Source organism: Marmota monax, unplaced genomic scaffold, assembly GCF_021218885.2.
Source record: "Marmota monax isolate L192 unplaced genomic scaffold, Marmota_monax_Labrador192_F-V1.1 WCK01_AAM20220418_F8-fsc00185, whole genome shotgun sequence".
Lineage (NCBI taxonomy): Eukaryota > Metazoa > Chordata > Mammalia > Rodentia > Sciuridae > Marmota > Marmota monax.
In genome coordinates, this window is record NW_026693278.1 from 3,298,598 (window position 1) to 3,322,533 (window position 23,936).

At 44.0% G+C, this 23,936-nt stretch overlaps 1 protein-coding gene and 1 long non-coding RNA gene across 5 annotated transcripts; one reads left to right on the forward strand and one right to left on the reverse strand.

The window, feature by feature from the left end:
- Nucleotides 1–5: 5 nt before the first annotated feature.
- LOC124100856 (uncharacterized) lies at nucleotides 6–7,177 on the reverse strand. 2 transcript variants are annotated; one of them, XR_006854433.1, is made up of 3 exons: nucleotides 6,980–7,177; nucleotides 278–390; nucleotides 6–142 (listed from the first exon to the last, which is right to left on the reverse strand). It is a non-coding gene; the product is annotated as an uncharacterized LOC124100856 (long non-coding RNA). The 2 variants fall into 2 exon arrangements; XR_006854434.1 differs by having other exon boundaries at nucleotides 278–1,662.
- Nucleotides 6,563–20,989, forward strand: Unc119b (unc-119 lipid binding chaperone B). 3 transcript variants are annotated; one of them, XM_046456494.2, is made up of 6 exons: nucleotides 6,563–6,846; nucleotides 9,757–9,870; nucleotides 13,021–13,095; nucleotides 13,635–13,746; nucleotides 13,866–14,038; nucleotides 17,267–20,989. In XM_046456494.2, the coding sequence occupies exons 1-6, from the start codon at nucleotides 6,603–6,605 to the stop codon at nucleotides 17,377–17,379; spliced, it is 831 nt and encodes a 276-aa protein (XP_046312450.1). In that variant the 5' UTR covers nucleotides 6,563–6,602; the 3' UTR covers nucleotides 17,380–20,989. The 3 variants fall into 3 exon arrangements, with proteins under 3 accessions (XP_046312450.1, XP_046312453.1, XP_046312451.1); XM_046456495.2 differs by lacking the exon at nucleotides 13,021–13,095 and having other exon boundaries at nucleotides 6,564–6,846; XM_046456497.2 differs by lacking the exons at nucleotides 9,757–9,870; nucleotides 13,021–13,095.
- The last annotated feature ends 2,947 nt before the right edge of the window (nucleotides 20,990–23,936 follow it).

Consider the following 23,936-nt stretch of genomic DNA (forward strand, 5'->3'; position numbering starts at 1 on the left):
CGGGGTTGAATTTGAGCTTTATTGCAAAGAAGCGATATGATGGGAAAAAGGAGGCCTGGGGGCTTCACTGGCTATGAAGACGTCTGTGGTGAGGCTGGGAGCTGTTGTCCATGTAATCAGGTATCTCTTGCTTTTCTTCTTTCTGGGATGTTTGGTTAAAGGGAAAGATATGTAAAACCTTGCTTGGCCATTTCAACCAGGAAAAATAAAAATTATTTTGTTCCTACTTCCACTGAAACACCAGCCAGCCCCTTACCATCCCAATCCCAAGGCATACCAGGCCCATAGCTGCCTCCTTTATTGTTCCCTTAGCCTCTGGATGAGCTAAGCCATGGGATACTTTTCTCTTCATCCCCTTTTCTGGTGTGTTGGCAGTGTTTTAGTATACATCTGGAATGCAGAATGCAGGAAGAATTTTTTTCCCTGTAATTTATAAGCCACGTTTTATATCTACAGAATATGAAGCTCAAAAAAGTTTAGTAATTTGCCCCAGGCTGGTCAGTAAACAATCAAGCCAGGGTTCAAAACTAGTCTATTTGCTATGAAAGCCCATGCTCATTCTAGGTTGTAAAAATAATTATAACTCTCCTGTAGTGAACCCTTGAAATGGGCCAGGCACAGTGCCGAACACTTTACAGACATTACCTATTTACTCTTCGTATCTGTGGACTCTTCTGCAAACCAGTTGATATTACTCTTTTTAAGAGGTGAGTGACATGCCCAGGGCTACACAGCCAGCAAAGGCAGAGCTGGAATTTTAAGTCAAGTCTCTTGCTCTTAATAATTACTCTGCACTGCTTCCCACTTCCTCAGGATGCTATGTGACATGGCTCTAGACCCTACTGGCTGGCTATATTTCAAGCTGGAATGAAGGCTGCTTATTTAGGATTGGGGGTGGGGTGGGAATGCTGGTCTACCTCCCTCAGTTATCCCTTGAAGGACAGAATTCATTGCTCGATCCAAGAATGATGGAGTGTTTCCAGGGCCTGAATAAGCCACAAGGCCCACAGAGTGTCTTTCTTAGGTTGAGTCCACCTATGTAGCTGGAGTTCTTTACTAATTAAGACTTAAACTGTTGCTATTTCAGGTAGCTTTGCACAAGTTGCCAAATGGGGAAGAGACTTGAAGAAGCCCTGCTCTAGGGAGTTGCAGGGAGGGAAATTGTCTTGACAGAAAATCCCTGGGCCAAGTGCTGGGGGTTGGGTTGGACCACTCCATGGGTCCAGATCTTAATCTTACTAAGGAAATCAGGCTCCCGGTTGGCTGGAGCCGGTGTGTCAGACCTTTCTCCAGATTTAATACCCCCACATCCCCCATGGAGGAAGAGAGTTGGGATTTTCCAACATTTACTGGAAAGCTTGCTGTAGCAGTGAGGGGTCGGAAAAGAGGGTGGAGCACGGAGGACCTAGAACTAGTAAGTTCAAGAGTCTTCGTTTTGTTTGTTCCTAACTACTTAATGTTAGTAAAAAGTAACCCCACTTGCTTTTTGGCTCAGGCCTGATATTAAAGAGTTGATGTTCTGGGCTTCCTCACTGCTTCCACTTGAATCTCTGTTGCTTCTTCAAGTCGGTCCCCAGCTTGCCGCCTCTCAGCCCTGACTTGATAGTACTCTCCCATCTAGCTCTGTGGTTTCTTCCTGCCCAGGGTGCCTGCAGAAGGGTCCTGGAAAAAGAGGTCACTTACAGATATTGCCATAGTGACTGTTCACTAGGTACACTGGCCTTAGCATAGTACACAACAACCCTAGGAAAGGTGATGACTAGCCTGACTTAAAATGAGAAAACTGGCTCAGAGATCACCTGCCCAAAGTCACATAGCTGGTAAGTGGCCAAAGCAATGACCAGAATCTGACCCTGTCTGACCCCCAAACCTGTATTCCTATGCCATGATTTTTAAAATTTTTTGTTTTTTGATACTGGGGTTTGAACCCAGAGGTGCTTTACCTCTGGGCTACATGCCCAGCCCTTTTTTATTTTGAGACAAGGTCTTGCTAAGTTGCTTAGGACCTCAGTTGCTGAGACTGACTTCCAACTTGAGATCTTCTTGCCTCGGCCTCCCCAGTTGCTAGATGAGAGGTATACACCACCATGCCCAGCATGATATACTCTTTAAAAGGAACTTTCCAAGGCTCAGTGTAGAATGTTGATAACCGATGAAGCGATGAAGCGGTGGTTACATGGGGGTTTATTATATTTGTCTTCACAAAAAGAAAGTAACCTTTTAAGATTTAGTGATACAAAACTATATATAATAATAATATATTTGTAATATGTACATAAATATTTTTTAAAAATTATATGGGGTATAAATTGTAAAAATCCTTTTTATCTTTACCCCTCTAGTCCTTACGAAGATAATGCAGGTGATACGTATCTCATTTTCTACGTATTTACATATACATGTACATATAGTGTTTTTAAACAAACGGGATTATGCTATACATAACCATAAGACTTAATATGTCTTAGAGAATTTATACATATAGATAGGTTGGTACATAGAGATTATCTTTAAAGGACTGCATAGTATTTTATGGTTAGATTGTAATTTACGTTACCATTTCCCTATTGTTGAACATTAAAAGAGTGCTCATTTTTTTGTTAGTACAAATTGCTGTGGTGAACATCTCATACTTGCATCTTTGTGCACATGTATAAGTGTTTCTTTAGAATTCCTTAAAGGAATTACTAGGTCAAATAATACATGCATTTAAAAATTTGAAAGTATTCCACTTCACAAGGCTATATGAATTTTTATTCCCCAATATTTTACTATACGACTTTGGAATATGCTAGAAATCTTTTCTCGGAACAGGTGGGATATAAATAATAAATTAGTGTCCTTTTTAAAGTTTTTTTTTTTTTGTGTGTGTGTGTGTGTGTGTGTGTGTGAGATACTGGCCTTGCACATGCTAGGCAAGTGCTCTAGTATATCTCCAGCCTTTTTTTTTTTTTTTTTTTTTGGAACCAGGGATTGAACTCAGGTGCACTTAACCACTGAACCACATCTCTAGCTCCCTTTTTTGGTATTTTATTTAGAGACAGGGTCTCACTGATTGCTTAGCAACTCACTAAATTGCTGGGGCTGGCTTTGAACTCCCAGTCCTCCTCTCTCAGCCTCCCAAGCCACTGGGATTATAGGCATGTACCACCGTACCCAGCTTTTAAATTGTATTTTGAGATAGGCTCTTGCTAAGGTGCCCAGGCTGGCCTCAAACTTTCGAATTCCTGTCTCAGCCCTCTGAGTAGCTGGAACCATAGGTATATGTTGCCAAATTAGTGCTTTTTAAAAAACAGTCCTTATCCAGGGAGTGAAGTGACTTGGGTATTGGGGAAATTACTAGCTTTCAGTCCCAGACCAGAAGGCGTGCCTGCTATCCCAGCCATGACTTGCTGATTTGATACATGCCACCTTTAGGGAGGCAGCAGAAAGGACTTCACTTCTCAGTCTCCAAAGAGAAAAGCCCTCTGATGTCTTGCTTACCTTGGCTGCACCATCTCTGGCACCACCTGCATGGCCTGATTCGAGGCAGACTGCCTGGCTACCTTGGGACTGTCCTGGAAAACAGCCACTGTCACACCTTTTACGGTGGCTGGAGGGACTCAGACAGAGGGCCAGTCTGGGGTGAAAGGGAGGCCAGCCTACTGCTTCAGGTTTCCTGTGTCCAGCCCTGGAAAACCTTGGTGTTAATATTTAATGCAATAATGTTCTATTTTCCTTTTTTCCCCAGACTGTTAGTATATGTAATTAAAAAAAAAAATTTTAACCAGGGGTACTATACCACTGAACTACATCCCTATCCTTTTTTATTTCAGACAGTCTTGCTAAGTTGCCCAGGCTGGCCTCCAACTTGCCATCCTCCTGCTTCAGCCTCCCTGTCAGCTAGAATTATGGGTGTGCACTACCACACATGGCTAAATAGAGCCTTTTTACGTACCTTAGGAAAATTTGGTGAAGAAAGGTAAATTGAGCATTAACAGCTCTAATTCTTCCTACCCCTTTAAAAAGTGAAATTGTTTTTTCTTCTGTGTGTGTTTTTTAGCCTTTTGATCTTTTATTACTCAAAGAAGCTTCATTTTTAAAATTTCACTTTATGACTTTGCTGTGCCTTCAACACTTCACAATAATTTTCTGCTCCTCAATAATGAAGACACACTTGTCACCAACACATGTAGCACACATGGAACCACCATAGGCCCTGCTGATATAGTTTTGTTTTAGAAAATTTTATCAGAACTTTAGGTCTCAAAGCACAAACCCCTTGAAGTCTGCCTGGATACACATCATATGCAGATTTTAATGCTTTCCCAACCTTCTTGGTATGAAGGTTAACAATTACCAGGGACTCAGGACAGACTATTTTGTTAGAGATTATATTGTCTGTCAATTACTAGACCATCTCTGAATGATCTTGCATTCCTGAGAGCTTCCTGCATTCAACTCCTTGGATGGCAGCCAATTTTACCTTTTTTTTTTTTTTTTTTTGGTATGCTTTCTATTCTAAATACATACTCTAATCCTTCTAATCATACTTCATAGTCACCAGAGAGAGTATAGGCCCCACTCCCTCATATGACAGTATTTCGTTTTTTGGGTTTTTTTTTCAGTTGAAGTTCCCCCGCCCCCTTCCCTTCCTGCAGTGCTGATGATCAAACCCAGGGCCGCCTTGTATATGCTGTGCAAGCACTCTATCACTGAGCTACACCCCGAGCCTTGAGGTTGCCTTTAAATTTTAAGAGAAAATAAATCTACTTTGACGTAAAGTCTGCCTTCTAGATACAGAACCTAAGATACTTTCTTATTTTTAAGAACTACACAAGCAGCCCATGAGCATATGCTTGTGATAAAAAAAGTACAGAAGTAGCTCTAAATAGTGTAAAAAGGAAATATATTCTCTTTAGTTCCTTCCAGTACTCTCCTCCCTAAAGGTAATCAAAGTTGACATTTTAATGTATATCCAGACCTCTTCCTTTACAATTACAAATACATCTACATATTCTCATGCTTTTTATTTTAATTGAATAGATTCTGTGCCTTGCTTTTTTCTCAGTATCTCTGAGATCTTCCCATCAGTCTCATTCTTTTTAACAGCTGTATAACATAGACTCCACTGTAATTTGTCAATGTAACAAATAATCCTGCAGTAAACATCTTTTGTATACACTTAGGCAAAATTCCTGGATTTAGTACTTTTGTCATGATCCCTAGAAAGAAAAAAACTAGAATCCAGGTAATTGTCGTTCTGGTGCTCTGAAATAAATGTGAGCTTGTGGGGAATGACCACATGCTAAACCACCCTCTTGGCAATTCACAATCAAATAGCATATTAAAAGTTCTGGAAACTCTTCAGTAGCCACTCACTGTTGAGTGGTTTAAAAAGATTATTTACAAAAGGAAAGGTTTTAATTTCTCTTATATTTATTAAAATCTAGAAGGGTTTGTAAGTGTCACCTGATGCTAATTTCTCAAAAGTTAGGAAGTTGGCCACATACTATCTCACTCAATTGGGCAGCTGGGGAGGCGGGTCAGGTTTGGACTTTGTCCAGGAACTAGGTGATTCCTGGCAGCCCCTCCCAAACCCCTTACATCAAGTGAGAGGGACCCAGCAAATCCCGGTGTAAGTCAGGTCTAGAAGCCAGTCATTGACAGAGGATTGGGATTTCACTCTGGCCCAAGTTTGGCTAGTAGACACTTCACATGAGTCAAGTCCAGGCCTCCTGTACATCCAGAGTTTTGAGAGAAGGAACCACGTGGGGTATAAGAAGGCAGCCTCTCTCCTACCCACTTCCTTCACTAATGAAATAGTGGTTAACTGCCTAGGCTCAGAAATGTCACCTCTGTGAGGCCTTTCCCTGACACCCACTTCCACCCCCGCCCTCCTAACCCGACAGAATAAACCACTTCTGGGTGCTCTGGTATCACTTTTGTTGCACCTGTTACAGCCGGTGCCAGGCAGTTATCTTCTAGTTCCGAGTTTCCCGGCCTGTCAGAGGAAGTATGCCACAGTCTTTCTTGACAAAGTGGGGACTCCTTCATGGAGAGTGTTGTGAGGCACTCTTCAGGCTTTCACTCATTTATTCAATCGTTGTGCACCTACCATGTGTCAGGCATTTGCTTAATTGCCAAAATACAATGATAAGGCATATCCACTCCCTCATCTTTATAGTTCCTGCAGTCTCGCTCAAGATCAGGCACAGCAGGGGTTGGCATGGCAATCTAGTTAGAAAGCTTGTCTTGAAGCTGCCTCTTTGCACAGCAAACACCATTTTAACTTACACTCAATAATAAAAACATTAACATTTTCTCAAGATGCTTTATCTACAGTTTCTAAGACAGAAATTCACTTGTAACATATATATATATATGTGTATACATATATACACACACATATATATAACATCTGGGATGACTTTGGGGACCTGAAAGAGTGTGTGGGAGTTCTAAGGCCCCACCCACCGCCGGACAGGACCAAAGTTGGAGAGTCTTCACTGCTCCCCGCAGACCCCGCCTCCAGGGCCCCGCCCCCAGGTGCCGCCTGGCCCCGCCCCCGCTCTCCATAGTTACGGCGCTGTGGAGGCGGCGGCCATCTTGGCTGTGGAGCTATGAACGGGTCGAACCCCAAGGCTATGGCCGCGGGGTCGGCTGCGGGGCCCGGGGGGCTGGTGGCTGGCAAGGAGGAGAAGAAGAAAGCGGGCGGTGGCGTCCTGAACCGGCTCAAAGTGCGGCGGCAGGCGCCCCCCCACGCGGCCGACGACGGCATCGGGGCAGCGGTCACGGAGCAGGAGCTGCTGGCCCTGGACACCATCCGCCCTGAGCACGTCTTGCGCCTCAGCCGGGTCACTGAAAGTGAGTGTCGCGAGGGCCGCGCCCTCCCCGCGCGACGGGCCCCCGGCGGGTCGGTCCGCTTGGCCCGCGCGGGGTCCGCCCAGGCCCGGACAGTCATGCAGGCCGCGCTGCCCTCTGCCCTGGCCGCGCTCACCTAGACCTGGTGGAGAAGGGCTCTCCTTGAGCTTCACCGCGTCTGGCCGAGTCCAGCGCCGCCAGGCTGCCCCTGGGTTGTCCTGGTTGAGGAAGGGTCTTCGTTCAGCTCTCCGCTCCTTCTCAGCTGCTCCTTCTTATCGGACCCGGGCGGAGGTGCGGAGGTCCCCTTTGCTGGAACCTCGCCGCATCAGCGAAATTCCCGCCTAGCCCGCCCCCCCTCCCCCGCGACGAGTCTACCCCCGAGCTTCCGCAGTCCTCTGCCAGGCCAGAGCCCCTACCTGCTTTCTCCGCCTGTCCCTCCTCTCCGGCCCCCTGACAGCCCTTCCCCCATTCCAGCCTGTCTTGGCCCCCTTCTCCTCTAGGTCCCAAGCGTTCCCCTTTGTGTGCAGGTGCGCTTTTCCTTGGTATTTCATATAAATTTAAAAACTGCCACAGAAAAATAAAGTTTCAGTATATGTGCAGACTCCTATATGTGAATCTTACTCTTTTTAAAAAACAAAATTATTTTTTTTAGTTGTAGTTGGACACAATACCTTTATTTATTTTTATGTGGTGCTGAGGCTCGAACCCAGGGCCTCGCACATGCAAGGAGATCGCTCTGTCGCTGAGCCACAACTCCAGCCCCGTTAATCTTAATCTTGATTTTTTTTTTCCAGTGAATTAAGAATTGTCAAGATTTCAGAATTTACGTGCGGCCCAGGTTCGACCCTCAGCACCGCATACAAAGATGTTGTGTCCGCCGAAAACTAAAAAATAAATATTAAAGATTTCAGAATTTAAAAAAAAATTTTTTTTTGCATAAGGTATTTTTTCATTCATATAAGAAAGAGTGGGAAGAAATAGAATTGTTCCTCTCTCCCTCCATCTCTGTCAAGCCAAGCTATGACTTGACACCTTTTCCCTTGCTGTTGTTTTCCCCAGGAGTTTACAGTCACCTGGTTAGGCCTTATTTGCCCTGCCCACCGCCATCCCCCCCTCTCCCCCAACCGAAGCTGACTTGTAACCTTGCTGCCAGGAAGGATGCCCTGGTAGACACTGATTGCTGTGGTCAGCTCAGGGCTGCCCAGGAGTACCTCAGGTTGCTACTGGAGCTCCAGTGTTTGGGGAATGGGAGTTTGGGGAAGGTGGTCTTGATCCAGTATGAAAGGAAATCCTCAACTCCCTAAATAGTTTTAACTTGGGTATTTTGATGTCCCCATTTTCTATCACAGTTGGAGTTGGAACTGTCCTTTACATGCCTCTACAGTATGGCTGTTTGGTTTCATTGAAACAATGAAAAAGCTGCTTCTGTTCTAAGTCTTCATTTGAGGTTTTAAAAGTACAGAAATGCTCAGCACCTGATCACTTTAACCTCACATTTGCTCCTGACACCAAAGGTGACTTTGGCCATTCTAATGCCTGGCCCTAAGCAGTATTCACTGGGCACACAGGTCCCATTTGGGGGCTTGGGAATTTTGGTGTCATTGCCCAAAAACCTGTGTCTACTGCTCTTTGGAGAAAGTCACAGATCAGAGCTTGGTGACCTCTGAATTCTGTTCCTCTTCTTAGAGTCTCATCTGTTCTGTCTTGCAAGTTATTTATTGAGTACCCCCTAAAAGCACAGAACCAATGTCAGCCTGTTTGGGAGTTAGAGAATCATCAGTAGCTCTCAAGTTTGCATTCTACTGGAGACAGCTTATTAAATGTGAAACAATAACAAGCAATCTACAATAAAGTCGTAATGAGTTGAAATGAGTCGCAGAGAAGATGCTGTCAGGAGTTGTAGAAACAAATCAATGAAATTTTCTATGACCAAAACTCTTGGTTAAATCCTCAGGTCATTGTAGGCTATGCTTCACTTTGACTAGTGCTGTCATTGCCAAATTTATCCTACTCTGCCAACAGAGTATATAGCCTGCTGTGTGATGTTGTGTAGTCCAAGAATTGAGAACAATTTTTACATTTTTAAAGTGGTTGAAATATATTTTAAAAATCTAGAAAATTTGTCAGTATCCATAGGTACAGTTTTAATAGATGCATACTCCTTCATTTGCTTATTGTCCATGGATGTTTTTGTACAGAGTTGAGTAGTTATGGCAGAGTCCATGTGAATATAAACCCTAAATTATTTATAATGTGTCCCTTTACGGGAAAGTTTACTGATCCCTGCCTTCTCACACTCATGGTTGACAAACATGCATTGTATTGTCTGTTAAAGCAGTATAAATATTTTCAATTTTTTTTCTAGAAATGGTTTCTAAAAAAATATTTCTAATGTTGTGGTATCCAGGCTGATAAATATGGCAGTTATAGGTGTTTCCAAAGAAAACCATTCTTTCTATCCCTGTTCCTAGAAGTTTCATCCAAACTGAGTCCTGCTCTTTTTTTATTGGGTCTCCTGATTCTGTCCATACAACTTTTGCTTATGATAATATAAGAGGATGTTTGGGGAAGTATTTTAAGTAAATTACATAGGAAAAAATCCCTGAGTTTAAGCTAAGCACAATGGTGTACGCCTGTAATCCCAGTGGCTGGGGAGGCTGAGGCAGGAGGATCTGGAGTTCAAAGCCAGCCTTAGCAAAGGCAAGTTGCTAAGCAACTCAATGAGACCCTGTCTCTAAATAAAATACAATATAGGGCTGAAAATAGGCTCAGTGGTCGTGCCCCTGAGTGCCCCTAAGTTCAATCCCCGGTACAAAAAAAAAAAAAAAATCCTTGATTTGCTTCAAAACTTGAGAAATAAGTGGTAGTTTTGGATGATTATTTAATAGCATTGGTCTCTTTCTCATTTTTTAGATTACTTGTGTAAACCTGAAGACAACATCTACAGTATTGATTTCACCCGCTTCAAAATTCGAGATTTGGAGACGGGGACAGTGCTTTTTGAAATTGCCAAACCTTGCGTTTCAGGTAGGCTTCAAAATTGTAGGGATCCCTTGACAGTTTGAAGAAAAGCTTAAAACAGAAGTTTGAACAGAAATTTGAAAAGTTGAATATTTGTGTGCCTTTGCTTCCTGTGTCTTGGACTCCAGTGTTCCACTTTTGGGACCTCTTCAGGCATGCCAGTTGAAGCTGCATTAGGAGGCTGATGTTTGAGTATCAACACTTGGTCACTGCCACATTTTTCTGTACATCACCTTATCTAGTCCTCACGCCTCTGTGAGGAGTTCTTACCATCCCTATTTTACAGAAAAGGATCTGAGACCCAGAATTTTCTGGGACACTTTACTAAGGTCCTGTACTCTTTCATTATATCACTTCTGATTAGGAAAGAAATCCTTGAAATTAAACTAATGAGGAAAATTCATTGAACCTTGAGGCCCCTTGAAGGAGGATACTGAGGATTCCAGTCTAGACCACAAGGCAGTTTCACCCCAGTCTTCTCATTTGTCTTTATAAATAGTACCTTGCATTTCTCAGGACTTTCTCATTTGGATTTTTTTTTCCCCTTTTCTTTTTGGTGCTGATGCTAGGAATCAAAACCTTGCATCACACACACTAGGCAAGCACTTTACTGCTGAGGTATTCCCCCAACCCTTGGATTTGTGTGTATGTGTGATTTTGGGGATCGAACCTGGTGCTCTACAACTGAGCTACACCACTAACTATTTTTTATTTTTATTTTGAGACAGGAATTTGCTAAGTTGCTGAGGCTTGCCTTGAATTTGTGATTCTTCTGCTTCAGCCTCCCAAGTGGCTGGGATTACAGACTTATACTACTATGCTCGAGATATATATAAAACCAGGGATTGAACTCAGGGGTGCTTAACACTGAGACACACCCCAGCCTTTTAAAAAAATTTTAAATTTTGAGACAGGGTCTCACTGAGAGGACCTCTCTAAGTTGCTGAGGCTGGCTTTGAACTTGTGATCCTTCTGCTTCAGCCTCCTGAGTAGCTGGGATTTCAGGGATTTGCCACCACACCCGGCAAGACTTTTTTTAAACACAAGTTTATTCTTAAATTTACAACAAGCTCTAAGATAACACTTCATCCTAGTAATAGGTGGCAAAAGATGTTATGGAAGAGAATCCAGATGTTTAAATAGGAAGAAACCAAGGGTCATCACTTCAGGCCCAAGGAACAGCTTACTTTTGCTGTATTTCTTCATTCTATCTGTGGCCAGAGGCTCCTGCTTTTAGCTGCTTGAGTTTCCTCTGCTCCTCTTTTTATTTCTTTTTGAAGGCCTTGTTTTTCTCATCTCTGTCTGCATCTTGGGCTGTGACAGGCTTCATGCCACCTTCATAGACAGATGTAGCACCTGCCACTTCTCCCCCATATCCTGCCATTAGCAATCTTAGTTTGAGTTTTAATCTTCATCATTTTTTGAAAGAACAGACCCATGAACTCATCCACTTGAGATTCTTTAAATTAGCCTTCAATAAACCTTTCCTGTGCTTGTGATGCAGTTCTAGGGTGATTCATTTCTGGTCAGGGGACCACATAAGCCTTCAGAGCACATTACTGGAGATTTAGCGCCCTCTGGAGTTTGTTGTTTATTAGAACATGGTCACACATACTATATAGTATCAACCATGATCTGTAATTATAACTTGTTTTGCAAGGTTTTTCTCATTTGATTGATTTGCTAGTTGAAAAAAACTGCGAACTTAGTAAGGCAAATATTAGTATCCCAGAGTCAAGAGACTTTCCTGGGCTGACTTTCCAGTCACCTGATCTCATAATAGAGTGTTTGCCAAGTATAGAGGAGGCCCTAGGTTTGATCCCCAGCACTGGAAAAAAAAAAAAACAACAGGATTTTCCTGAGAAAGTCTCAGCTTGGATTAGTTACAAAGCCACAAGTTTGAGGCCAGCCTGAGAAACTTAAAGAGACCTTGATTCAAAATAAAGTAAAAAGGACTGGGGATTTAGATCAATGGCAGAGCATTCCTGGTTCAATCCCCAGTAACAACAATAACAAAAACTGATTAGTGGTAGTCACTGTTAATTGCATTTATTCTCCAGTATGGTTAAAGAGGGCTGGGGATGTGGCTCAGTAGTAGAGTGCTTGCCTAGCATATATGAGGCCTTTGGTTCCATCCACAGTATCACAAAAAAAGAAAAAAGAAAAACTGTAGCCCAATGGCCAAATCCAATCAGTATGGTTAAAGAAGTCTGGACAATTGTCTGAACGAATGGAAGGTGTAAATTTAGATCCCCAAGGTAAGCACACCTCTGGCTAGTTCCCTTGCAAATTGAACCCTGGCTCACTCCTATCAGAATCTAATGCTGACCAGGGCAACTGAAAGTTCAAACTTGTAAATTCTGTCTTCCTGGGTCTGTGGTATTGTCATCCCTAAGGCACATGTCCCAATACTTAGGACATTTCGGGAATCCCAGGATTATTACAGGTGTGTGGATCTGGATTAGATGGGGCTCAGAGTAGTGATTTCCATACAAAACTCAATTGTCTCAAAAAGGTGAATTGCAGCCGGGTGCACACCTATAATCCCAGCAGCTGGGGAGGCTGAGACAGGAGAAGTGTGAGTATAAAGCCAGCATCAGCAACAGCAAGGTGCTAAGCAACTCTGTAAGACCCTGTCTCTAAATAAAATACAAAATAGGGCTGGGGATGTGGCTCAGTGGTCGAGCGTCCCTGAGTTTAATCCCTGGTACCAAAAAAAAAAGATGAATTGCAAAGTATCTGGATTTCCAACCTCCCTAGTCTTTACATTTAAGAATCTTGATTCACTTAGAATATCCTCATACTGAATCAGGGCTTTCCTATAACACTTGTTCTGATGAATTCGAATCCCTGAGATTTGGCTTGACTCTTTGAATCATATAAAAACAGCCAGGGTTCTTACCCTAGACACGAATTCCTGCTCAGCCTGGTTGCTCAGTGCTCTCGGGATATCACAGAGATGTTTGATGCTAAAAGAACCCAAGGTCAATGTAGACTGGAGAAAATATCCTTATTGGACACTGGAGGCACTAACTCCTTATTCTCCAATTTGTTTTACAAATCTTCTCTTCAGGAATGTACTAGGCCAGAGACCAGCATTAACTTTGTGAGGTCTCACACATTGGTTCATTGCCCATATGCTTCACCCTTTCCTAGGTGGTCAGAGGGTTGGGTCTGGAATGGCCTGGAGTAGACATCAGTCCAAGGAAGTGCAGTACCTCAAGGCTGTAGGTCAGTGTCTTCCATTCAAATAACAATTATTTGTAGTGGTTTGTCTTTGCTGCCTGTCAGAAATGTTTGTATTGTTTAAAGGAAATCTTATCTATTTTCATCTTTTGCAGTATTATCCTTTTGGTTAGTGACTAGAAGTTCAACTTGGTCAACAGCAGACCTGGGTGCATAATATAGCCTGTATCAGGGGCCTAGTACCCAGCCTGTGTTTACTCTCAGGATATGGCTCAAGCCTCTAAATTAAACACAAAGAGCTTAGTATTTAAGAATAGTCATATGGACCTGGAATCAAATCCCTGCTCCCTCTATTTACTATTTGGGGACTTTGAACATATTCCTTATTCTCTCTTAACTTGAGCTTCCTTGTGTGAAATGGAAACAGTAGCATCTTAGAGAGCTGCTGTGAAGAGTTTGAAGTGTCACTGTAGGACCCAGCTTTCAGCAAGTGTGCAGTCGGTGTTAGTGTGTTAGCTGGTTGTTGTGCTATGTGGGCTTGTGGGGCCCAGGGGGTGCACTCAAGATTCTGTGTGTTCTTTCAGACCAGGAGGAAGATGAGGAGGAGGAAGGCGGAGATGTGGACATCACTGCAGGACGCTTTGTGCGATATCAGTTCACGCCAGCATTTCTCCGCCTCCGGACAGTCGGCGCCACGTGAGTACCGTTGTTTCCTGAAGGAAGAACATTCTGCTAATCCCAGGGAAAATGTTCTTGGCTCCCTTCTTTAGAGGAGGGAGGAGGCAAAGTGGGACTCACAGAGATTTATTTTGCAGGGTGGAGTTCACAGTGGGAGACAAACCTGTGTCAAACTTCCGTATGATAGAACGGCATTATTTCCGGGAACGCTTACTGAAGAACTTTGACTTTGATTTTGGCTTCTGCATTCCCAGCAGTAGGAACACTTGTGAACATATCTATGAATTTCCCCAGCTTTCAGAGGACGTCAGTAAGTATTCTCTGACTCTTAAAGCATTTGGATTCTAAGGGCTGCAAAAAATGAACCTTGAACCCCATCTGGTCCTGTAGACTTGTTTTGTAGCGAAGGGCAGTGGTGACATGATGTGTATACCAGTCACCTGATCTCAGGTTTCTAATTTCCTACTGCTCCTGTCTTTTGTGTCAAATTCTGACTCTGCTTATGGAGCAACAAAGGTTGTAATACTATAGGCCATCCTTTTTAGGCCTGTGTGGGAAAGAGAGTGACTAAGGGTCACTAAGGTGACCGTCACTGGGACTCCAATTAGATACAACAACTTTCCTCTTCACTGTTGGTTATGGCTTCCATGGTGTCCTAGTCATTGATCCTTTACTTTTTCTGTAATCGGAGCCAGATGTGAAACTGCAGGCTAAATAGAATCAAAGGCTTGAGGACACTTCTTTCTTATTCTCCAAAATTCAAGGGTTTGATAAAGAAACTGTTAGAAAAGACCCAGTGGGAGCCAGGGAGGTTTTTGAGCAAAAGAAAGGAGATGATAAAAGCATGTTTTAGGAAAAAGAGTCCTGCAGTTACATGAAGGAGGAACTGGGAAGGTACCAGAGGGAGCTGCTTATATATCCCAGGCAAGGGAAGATACGAACTGAACTAGAGGTAAAGAATTGGCTCTGTCAGCATCTAACACTTAGGTTTAGCTATCTCTGGTTAGCATCCTTGGCTAGTCATTCAGAGAAATAGCTTTAGAACATATAAGTGGGCTGGGCATGGTGGCACACCTCTGTAATCCCAGTTACTGGGGAGACTAAGGCAGGAGGATCACAAGTTCAAGGCCCACTTAGGAAACTTAGTGAGACTTGTCTCAAGATAAAAAATTAAAAAGGAGGGTTGGGGATGTGGCTCAAGCGGTAGCACGCTCGCCTCGCATGCGTGCGGCCCGGGTTCGATCCTCAGCACCACATACAAACAAAGATGTTGTGTCTGCCACAAACTAAAAATAAATATTAAAAATTCTTTCTCTTTCTCTCTCTCTCTTTAAAAAGAAAAAGAAAAAGGAATGACGATGTAGCACAGTAGTAGAGCACCTCTGGGTTAAGTCCCCAGTACTAGACAGACAGACACACAAAATTATGTGGATGTAAGTGGAATCCTGTGAATAGTGATGGCCTTTGACCTTTAGTTACATTGTGGGGAAGGATCCACATACACTGACTAGTTTTCTCAGAACCACAAGTCTTTAAAGATTTCATATTCTGAAAACCAGGTACTTTTACTCGTGTGATGATATTGTTCCCAGGTAAAATAAGGATTGCTGAGATGTGGGAAGGGTATTTATAATAGCATCTAGTTCTTCCTGAGTCTCTTTCCCCAAGCTGGGCTGGAGGATGTCCATACTAGGAAGAAGAGAGTATAGATAGAATTAAAAGTTTTATCTGTGAAGCCAAATAAGCCACAAGAGTTTAGAAGTCAGTAATATGAGTGTAGCTAGGTGTGGTTGTGCATGCCTATAATCCCAGTGACTCAGGAGTCTCAGACAGGAGGATCACAAGTTCAAGGCCAGCCTCAGCAAATTAGCAAGGCCCTAAGCAACTTAGTGAGACCCTGTCTTCAAAATAAAAAAAGGACTGGGGGTATAGCTTAGTGGTAAAGCACCCCTGTGTTAAATCCCTAGAATAATAATAGTAAGTATGTAAACCAGATACCTTTGGCCTAGATAAGTTCAAAGAACTTTAAAGAATCAGTGTCACACACACAAAAAAAATTAGTATCACCTTTTGAAAATTGTGGTGAGCAATAATATTTCTTCCAGAAGACTCAAGGTGGCATGTAATCTCTAATTCAAAACCGATCAGCCTTGTGCCGGGGTTGTGATTCAGTGGTAGAGCATTTGCTAGCATGAATGACGCACTAGGTTTGATTCTGCACTGCATATAAATAAATAAAATAAAGGTCCATTGACAACTTAAAAAAAATAAAATAAAACTGATCAGCCTTGGTGTGCACAGTGGTGCAATGCCTATGATCCCAGCAACTCAGGAGAGTGAGGCATGAGGATCACAAGTTCAAGATTGGCCTCAGCAATTTAGCAAGGCCCTAAGCAACTCAACGAGACCCTGTCTCTAAATAAATACAAAAGAGGGCTGGAGAAGTGGCTCAATGGTCAAGTGCTCCTGAGTTCAATCCCCAATCCCTACCCCACCCCGCAAAAAAGAGAAAAGGGCTTGGGATACAGCTCAGTGGCAAAGTGCTTCTGGGTTCAGTTCACTAAAACAAACAAAAAATGGATCAGCCTTGCATGGTGGCACATACTTGTAATCCCATGTACTTGGGAAGCTGAGAGAGGAGGATCATAAGTTTGAGGCCAGCCTGGGAAATTTAAAGAGACCTTGTTTCAAAATAAAAAAGACTGGGAATTTAAATCAGTGGTAGAACATTTCTGGTTCAATCCCCAGTAACAAAACCCTCCCCCACAAACCATAAAACTGATCAGTGATAGTCATTGTTAATTGCATTTATTCTCCAGTATGGTTAAAAAGGGCTAGGGATGTGGCTCGTGGTAGAGTGCTTGCCTAGCCTGCGTGTGGCCCTCAGTTCGATCCCCAGTACCACACAAACAAAACAAAGTAGCCCAATGGTCAAATCCAATCAGTATGGTTGAAGAGGTCTGGACAATTGTCTGAACAAGTGGAAGGTGTAAATTTAGATCCCAAGGCAGGCACACCTCTGGCTAGTTCACTTGCAAGTTGATTCCTTCGCCGTCTCTGAGGAAGGCTGACACTCATTCACATACAGGCTTCCTTTAGTTGTCAGGAGTACCCACAGGAAGTGAGTGCAGTGAGGCATGGCTTTCTGGATTTGCCCCATAATGTCTAGAGGTGGGCAGCAGACCAGAAGCCAGGGCTTGCTTGGGTCAGCAGAAAGCACTGGATAAATAAGTAGCTGTGGTCTTTTGGCAAGAGGGTAAGTACGTTTCCCAGGGCACTAACTGGAAGAATCCAGGCTGGGGATAACTGAGGAGTTGACTGCTTCTTTATGTTAAAGTAGAAATTACATTCAGTTTGGGGACTCTCTGGTCTCCCCAGCTCCAAGAACTGGCTCCCTCTGTTCTGACCATATTATTCTCAAAGTATACTCACATTTTCTAGAAGTGTTGGCTTGTGGATTTGGGGGGGATACTGAGTTTTGCTGCTTAACTGTGGGGCAAGCTCACATCTGCTTTTTTCCTTTTCCCCTGACTTGCAGTTCGTCTGATGATTGAAAACCCGTATGAGACCCGCTCCGACAGCTTCTACTTTGTGGACAACAAGCTGATAATGCACAACAAAGCTGATTATGCCTATAATGGAGGCCAGTAATTGCTAAGGAGTGGACAAGGGAGGTGCTTTGCTGCAGCCATGTAGTCCTGGCACACAAAGGGGATTGAGGCTGCTCTTTGTCAACACAGCTGGAACCTGGCCCAGGAAGCCAAGGTTGGGGTAGCAGTTTCCTGTGCTCCAGGGAAGTGCCAAACAGTGCTGTGTTTTCTTCCCTAATATTTTTTTTTCCCTTCCCCTCTTCCCTCTAGGTCACAGAGGTATTATAGTAAAGTAAGATTAGAATAGGGCTCTTGGAATCCAGATAAAAAAGAAGTTTATTTTCATGTAATTCTAGCTGTCTGCTGCTTGTCCTGACAACCTCAGTCTCTCCAGGCACATGTGCTTGGGTGAGAAGGCTCTGGCTGGGCCGGCCTGTGGGTTAGCAGTCCATCTTGAGGTCCCTGGGTGCTGGGGGTAGCTGAAAGGTAGGCTTCTTCTGTTCACTTCAGGCCATCAACATAGCCTGCCCTCACCCATCGTCTTAAATCAGCTGGAAGAAACCTGAAAGGCAATAGAGGGGAGAGGTGGGGTGCTGAGCACTGAGGCACTGGGGACAGGAGATGCTGCCAAACTGAAGGATCCATTTTTTGGAGAGGCCTGCTTGTCTGTCCGACTACAGGATTTTCAGCCAGTCCTCCTGGAGATGGACCAAGGTTTTGGCCCGGCAGTGCCTTCTCCTTCTGGGATAGATGAGCTTGCTCTGCCTCTCCTGGCTCCTCACTCTGAATATCTCCTGGAGTAAAATGTGTCAGTTTTGCTCCTGGAGCATAGTATCTCGAGGCCAGAGCAGGCCTCCTTTTATTTTGATTTTTTATTTTTACACTTTGGGGAAGTTTTTACAAAATGTCGGTGGTATTCCCAGCACATGTGATGTGTGGTTAGACTTCTGATAATATTGATCAGCCTCCCGGGGCTAATCTGGCTCATGTAGCAGGAGGTAATTACAAACCAGCAGCTACTTTAAAGAGAGAGTTGGTTTTCTCAACACAGTGTAGCCGGGAAGGTTTGCTTTGGGTGGGGATTTGCCTCCAAAACTCATTGTGGATTTCTTATTTAGGGTTTTCCCAGCTGCCTTTCTAATGAAGTAGTTTCTGGGACCATCTGGCAAGTCAGACTTAAGTAATGAGTATTCTGATCCTTCAAGCTGCTAGTTGGAATTGTTTGGGGTATTTGGAAAGGGTGAGAATAGGCCAAGGTAGCCTGTCAAAGTTTATCTTCTCAAAATAGCTTCCTTGCACTTCCTGTGGGCTGCTTGTGTCCTCAGACCCTCATTGGACAGACCCCCCACTTCCTTAGCTCCTTATGGTTGTCTCTGTGGGTGACTTTAGGTGCTCAATTCAGACTCCATGACCCTCTGCTGTGGGTAGGGTCCATTTAGTATTGATAGAAGGTATCAATAGCAAGGGACCAGGTGGGGTGAGTCACTGTGAGACATCGAAGTGATTACCTGTGATAGGAACTGCGTCCCACAGTGATTAGGAAAAAACCACATGGGGCCAGGAAAAGAAAGGCCAGCACTTTGCCCCAGAAGGCCCTGTGGCCAGTGTTGCTCCCTGTTGGGTTTCTAGAGCCATGAGAGGCCTTAAACCCTGGCCCAGTGCTTAGTACCTGGCTGAAGAATCAGCGATACCCCATGCTGGCAGCTTTCTCACTGAGGAAGCCCTTGAGTACCCTGTGTGCTGGCACTGGATTCACCCACTGAGGGAGGGAAGAGATCTTGCGCCCTGCAGCATGGGTGCCTCTTCACCAGATTGGTGAAACTCAGAACTGGAGTCACTTCCAAATCCAGGTGCCTTAAGTGTGGCTGTGTCCCATATGCTGCTGGGGAAAGCTGCATCACCACCATTCCCTCCTCCTCACCTGCAGACAGACATCAGCACTGTCTTAACCTTCTCTATTTGTGGTTCCTCTAATGGGATTTGTGTGTTCCTGGCAATCTTCCGAACACTCCCTTCTCTCTGTAATAAAAGCCCAATTGGGAGAGTTTCTGCCACCTGAAATTTAAATATTGACCAGGATATGCTTTCTGGAGCTGCCCAGAGCTCTGCTGAACAGAGTGTGTCTTAAAGGTGTGTCCCAGGGCAGACTCTCTCCTGTGCGCTAAGGGGCTGTCTCTTTCCCGCCCTGTTAGCTTTTGCTAGGAAGATACCTGGAGGATGGAGAAGATGGGCACCCTGGCTTGAGTAGTGCTGTATCCCCTTCCCTTTTAGCTTGCCTTAGTCTCACTGGAGACCATTTTGAGACCAAGTGCTCACCTGTGCCCAGCAGGACAGGAATTTGCCATCTTCTCCTGAAAGCCCAGAGTTCTGTCTGGGGCTCTCAGGGGTCCTGTGTCTAGCTGTTCAGGAAATCTCAAGAAGCATTACCACTCTAGGTGTTAACTGAAATGAATTAAAAATTTAAACATTTACACCTGAATCCAGGAGGGTATTGGAAGTCATGCTTTCTCTGAGAGTAGATGAACCAGTCCGAAGTAGAGCCAGGAGGCTGTGCTAAGTAATCTGGACTGTTGATAGCGGTTTTCTGGTACGTGACATAATATGAGGGAACAAAACAAGCTCCATGCAGGGGAGCCCGTGCCCTCTGTGAAGAGCTGGCATCAGAGGCAGCTCCTGGAGAGAGCTCACTCCAGCAGCCCACTTGGGGCAGGTCCTCTGCCTCGTCCCTCTGTCCCCTGTCCCTCTGTCTTGGAATCCCTAGAGAGGGCCTCTCCTTTCCTGTACAGACTTCAGGCTAAGTTGCCCTCCTGGGAAGATCCTATGGAAGATTCTGGTTTCCTTCCATGTTCTAAAGTGTACAACTAGAAGTAATTTGGGGCTTAAGGCTGTCATCTCTTTTGTTAGCTCAAAGTTGTCTTGTGGAGAAAAGATTCTCCAGGGGCATGGACTTCCTGAAGAGACCTGAGGCTTTGACACCTGATTTCTGAAACCTAGGGACAGTGGCTTCAGATGTCTGGTAATGACCATAGAAATGTCAGTGATTGGTAATCTTCAACTTAATTTTTCAGTGGAAGTAGAGCCCATTTCTGGACTGGATTAATAGATTGTGTCTAAGGTGCAGACTCAGTGAGTTTGCATTTAGTGTGTTCTGCCAACATGGTGAACTCCCAGGGTATTTTTTTTTTTTCCTTTGTAAAGTCACTTTCTTCTGGTGACCAATGTCACCATGATATCAGTAGTTGTTTGGGAATGGGAACAGTGTGTCTTAAGAATGACTGCATAGATCCTTGTCAGTGCACAGGATTCCTGTTGAAGAGGTGCTGCCATACCTAGTGTAGAAGCCTAGTTGTTGAACCATCTTATTACATTCCGTGTCACAGAACCTCCTAGCCACAATAAGGATCTGATGGAGATGGATTTACCCTTTGATTTACAAAATATCATGTAAAGTCATTAAAATTGTGAAAGTCTATTTTTTCCCTGTAATTCTATTTTTCACAGAATATAAAAAACGTCAATGACCTGATCTGTCCTTCCTCCTCTTCCTCACTTCACCCGAGATCCTCATTCCTGTTTGTATTGTTTTTGTGTCCAAAGTAAACTAGGTGACTTATTTGTATAAAATGTTATTTTGCCACAGAGACAGTAATTAAAGAAAGATTTTCACAGTACCTCCACCCTGTCTTATCTCCTGACTGGGCCCTGGGCATTGCTGGGGTTCTGGGGTGGGGCAGGGGCGGTTTCCAGATTTCTCTTCTCTTGGTTATTACATGGGCTTTCTTTGAGTGAGCATAGCTGATTTCTAGGATGATGGGGGACAGTATGTGCTTTAGGTTGAATGATTTTGCTTTGTTTTCCAGGGTGCTTTGAGAATTGAAAATTTGCATACATGTTTTAAAGACAGGCTTTTTCAGGTATATTCAACAGTAAAATTCACCTCAAGAACACAGTCTGGGGGCTGGGGTTGTGGCTCAGCAGTAGAGCCCTAGCCTAGCACGTGTGAAGCCCTGGCTTCAATCCTCAGCACCACATAAAAATAAATAAAAATAAAGATGTTGTGTCCAATTACAACTAAAAAAAATATATTTTTTAAAAAGAATATAGTATGATGCATTTTGACAAAGGCAGTCTTACTGTCCCCACCAGTTTTGACAGAGGATACTTTCATCACACCCACTCCAGAGCTTAACCTTGAGTTCTGCATGCTTGAAGGCAGTTCTTTCCCCCTGCCTCAACCTCTTATAATCAGTCTGATTCTGTCTCTATTAGAAAACGCGTGTGTGTCGGGGGGGGGGTATTTTTGCTACTAGGAGTTTAAAGATGGGAACTATACCACTGAACTACAGTCCTAGTCTTTTTAAATTTTGAGACAGGTCTTGCTAAGTTGTGTAGGCTGGTGTCAAGCTTGCAGTCCTCCTGACTCAGCTTCCCAAGTCATTGGGATTACAGATTTGTGCCACCACTCCCAGCAGAAAACTTGTGTACTCTTAAAATTTCTTTTCTTTTTTTTTGTAGATGGACATAATGCCTTTTATTTTATTTATTTATTTTTATGTGGTGCTGAGGCTCGAACCCAGTGCCTCAGATGTGCTAGGCAAGTGTTCTACCACTGAGCTACAACCCCAGCCCTCGTATATTATAATATAAAGCTCACCTATATTTATTGTCATAGCCAATATAATTTTAAAATAAGAGGCTGGGGGCATAGCTCAGGGGTAGAATGTGCAGCACAAGACCCTGGGTTCAGTTCCCATCAACAATAAATAATTAAGGGTTTGGTTTAGATGGTCAGGGACACCTGAAGCAATTGTTGCCCTCTGCTCACAAACATAATTCTTCTTTTTTCCTTTTTCTCCTGCTTGTTTTCTTTTTTTTTTGTCTTCTACCCTGAGGCTTGTGCCTAGGTGGGTAGGATGACTGGAAGATAAAGAAAACCTCAATGTTTGTCAATGACAGTCATTTGATTTTAAAGCACCGTGGATTGAGAGACTTTTTTTGTTTTGTTTTGTTTGCACTGGGGACTGAACCCAGAGGCTCTCAACCACTGAGCCATATCCCCAGCACTTTGTATTAAAAAAAAAATTAGGGGGCTGGGGTTGTGGCTCAGCAGTGGAGCACTTGTCTGGCACATGCAGGGCCCTGGGTTCAATACAAATCAATAAAATTAAAGGTATTGTATCCAATTACAACTAAAAAATAAATATTTAAAAAAATTTAGGTGCACACAATATCTTTATTTCATTTTTATGTGGTGTTGAGGTTTGAACCCAGTGCCTCATGAGTGCTAGTCAAGGGCTCTACTACTGAGCCACAACCCCAGTCCCACACTTTTTATTTTGAGACAGGCCCTAACACTCCCTAAGTGTGTTAGGGCCTCACTAAGTTGCTGAAGCTGGCTTTGAATTTGTGATCTTCCTTCTGCTTCAGCCTCCAGAGTCACTGGGATTACAGGTGTGTGCCACAGTGCCCAGTGGGAGACTTGCATTTTTTAAATTCATTTTTTAAAACAAAATGTTAAATACTAAGGCCTTTGCTTGATTATTCTCTAGGAAGTGGAGCACAGGGTTTTTGGCATGTTGGGTCAGTACAGGGGTCAGATGCCTGGCTGAGTTATGGGAAGAAAGGCAGCTGGGGGGGATGTGTGGTTTCCTCCAGGGAGGCTGTGAAAGTCAGGTTGACTGTGCCAAGGGCAGTCGGTCTTGGACAGGTGACACCTTTATTGTTTCTGGAGCAGAGTGTAGGTGTCCTGATAAGGATCCTAGGGATCAGATTCATACCTCTGCCCCCCAGGTGGGACATTGGACAGTGGAACAGAGAAGTTACACCCCACCTTCACCACCTCTGGGGGAAAGAACTCTCCCTGCGTATCCACTACGTTTCATGGGCCTAAATACTAACCACCAGAGAAAGACAAACCTTTGCTCCTCTTGAGGCCCAAGGAACTAGTGGAGGAGATGAAAAGATAATTTCAGATGTAAAGCATCAAGAATAAACGGATAGATGGAGAATATGCTCGGGAGAAAATCTGGCCTGCTGTGGACAGGGCAGCTTGGGTGAAAGGCAGGGGGACAGTGATTGCAAAAGCCCAAAGAAAGAACAAACTGGAGTCTTAAGAGAAAAGCTGCCTACCTGCCTTCTGTGGCTGAAGGGAACTGTGGGGCTGCGCCTCAGAGGTGAGTGGGTAGGGTTAGGGCTTAGCGCGTAAGGTCATGGGACTGGATTTTAGGAGAGATGGGTCCTTTGAAAGGGGTTTTCAGGGGCTGGGGCTGGAGCTCAGCGGTAGAGCGCTCGCCTAGCACGTTTGAGGCCCTGGGTTGGATCCTCAGCACCACGTAAAAATAAATAAAATAAAGGTATTATATATATGGGGTTTTCAGCCGATGGCTGCTCTCATTTTGGCTGTTTGGAGGTGGGATCTCCGACGTTGCCTAGGGTGGCCCCTAACTCCTGGGCTTAAGCAATCCCCCTCCACCCCACTAGCTGAAACTACCCGGGCCGCCTCTGCACCCCGCTTTTGAGGGTTGCTTTCCTAGTATGCTTAAAAGACTACTGCGGCCTTTTTGAGAGATGCATCCTTGGTTCTGCCCTGTTATCAACGGCCAAAGGGACAGCAAGCTG

What these genes read in the sequence shown, in the direction of transcription:
- Unc119b (XM_046456494.2), top strand. Translation starts at nt 6,603, where the DNA reads ATGAACGGGTCGAACCCCAAGGCTATGGCCGCGGGGTCGGCTGCGGGG. An exon ending in GCAGTACCTCAAGGCTGTAG is followed by an intron (nt 13,096 to 13,634) that starts GTCAGTGTCTTC and finishes GTGTTCTTTCAG; the next exon opens with ACCAGGAGGAAGATGAGGAG. An exon ending in CTCCGGACAGTCGGCGCCAC is followed by an intron (nt 13,747 to 13,865) that starts GTGAGTACCGTT and finishes TTTATTTTGCAG; the next exon opens with GGTGGAGTTCACAGTGGGAG.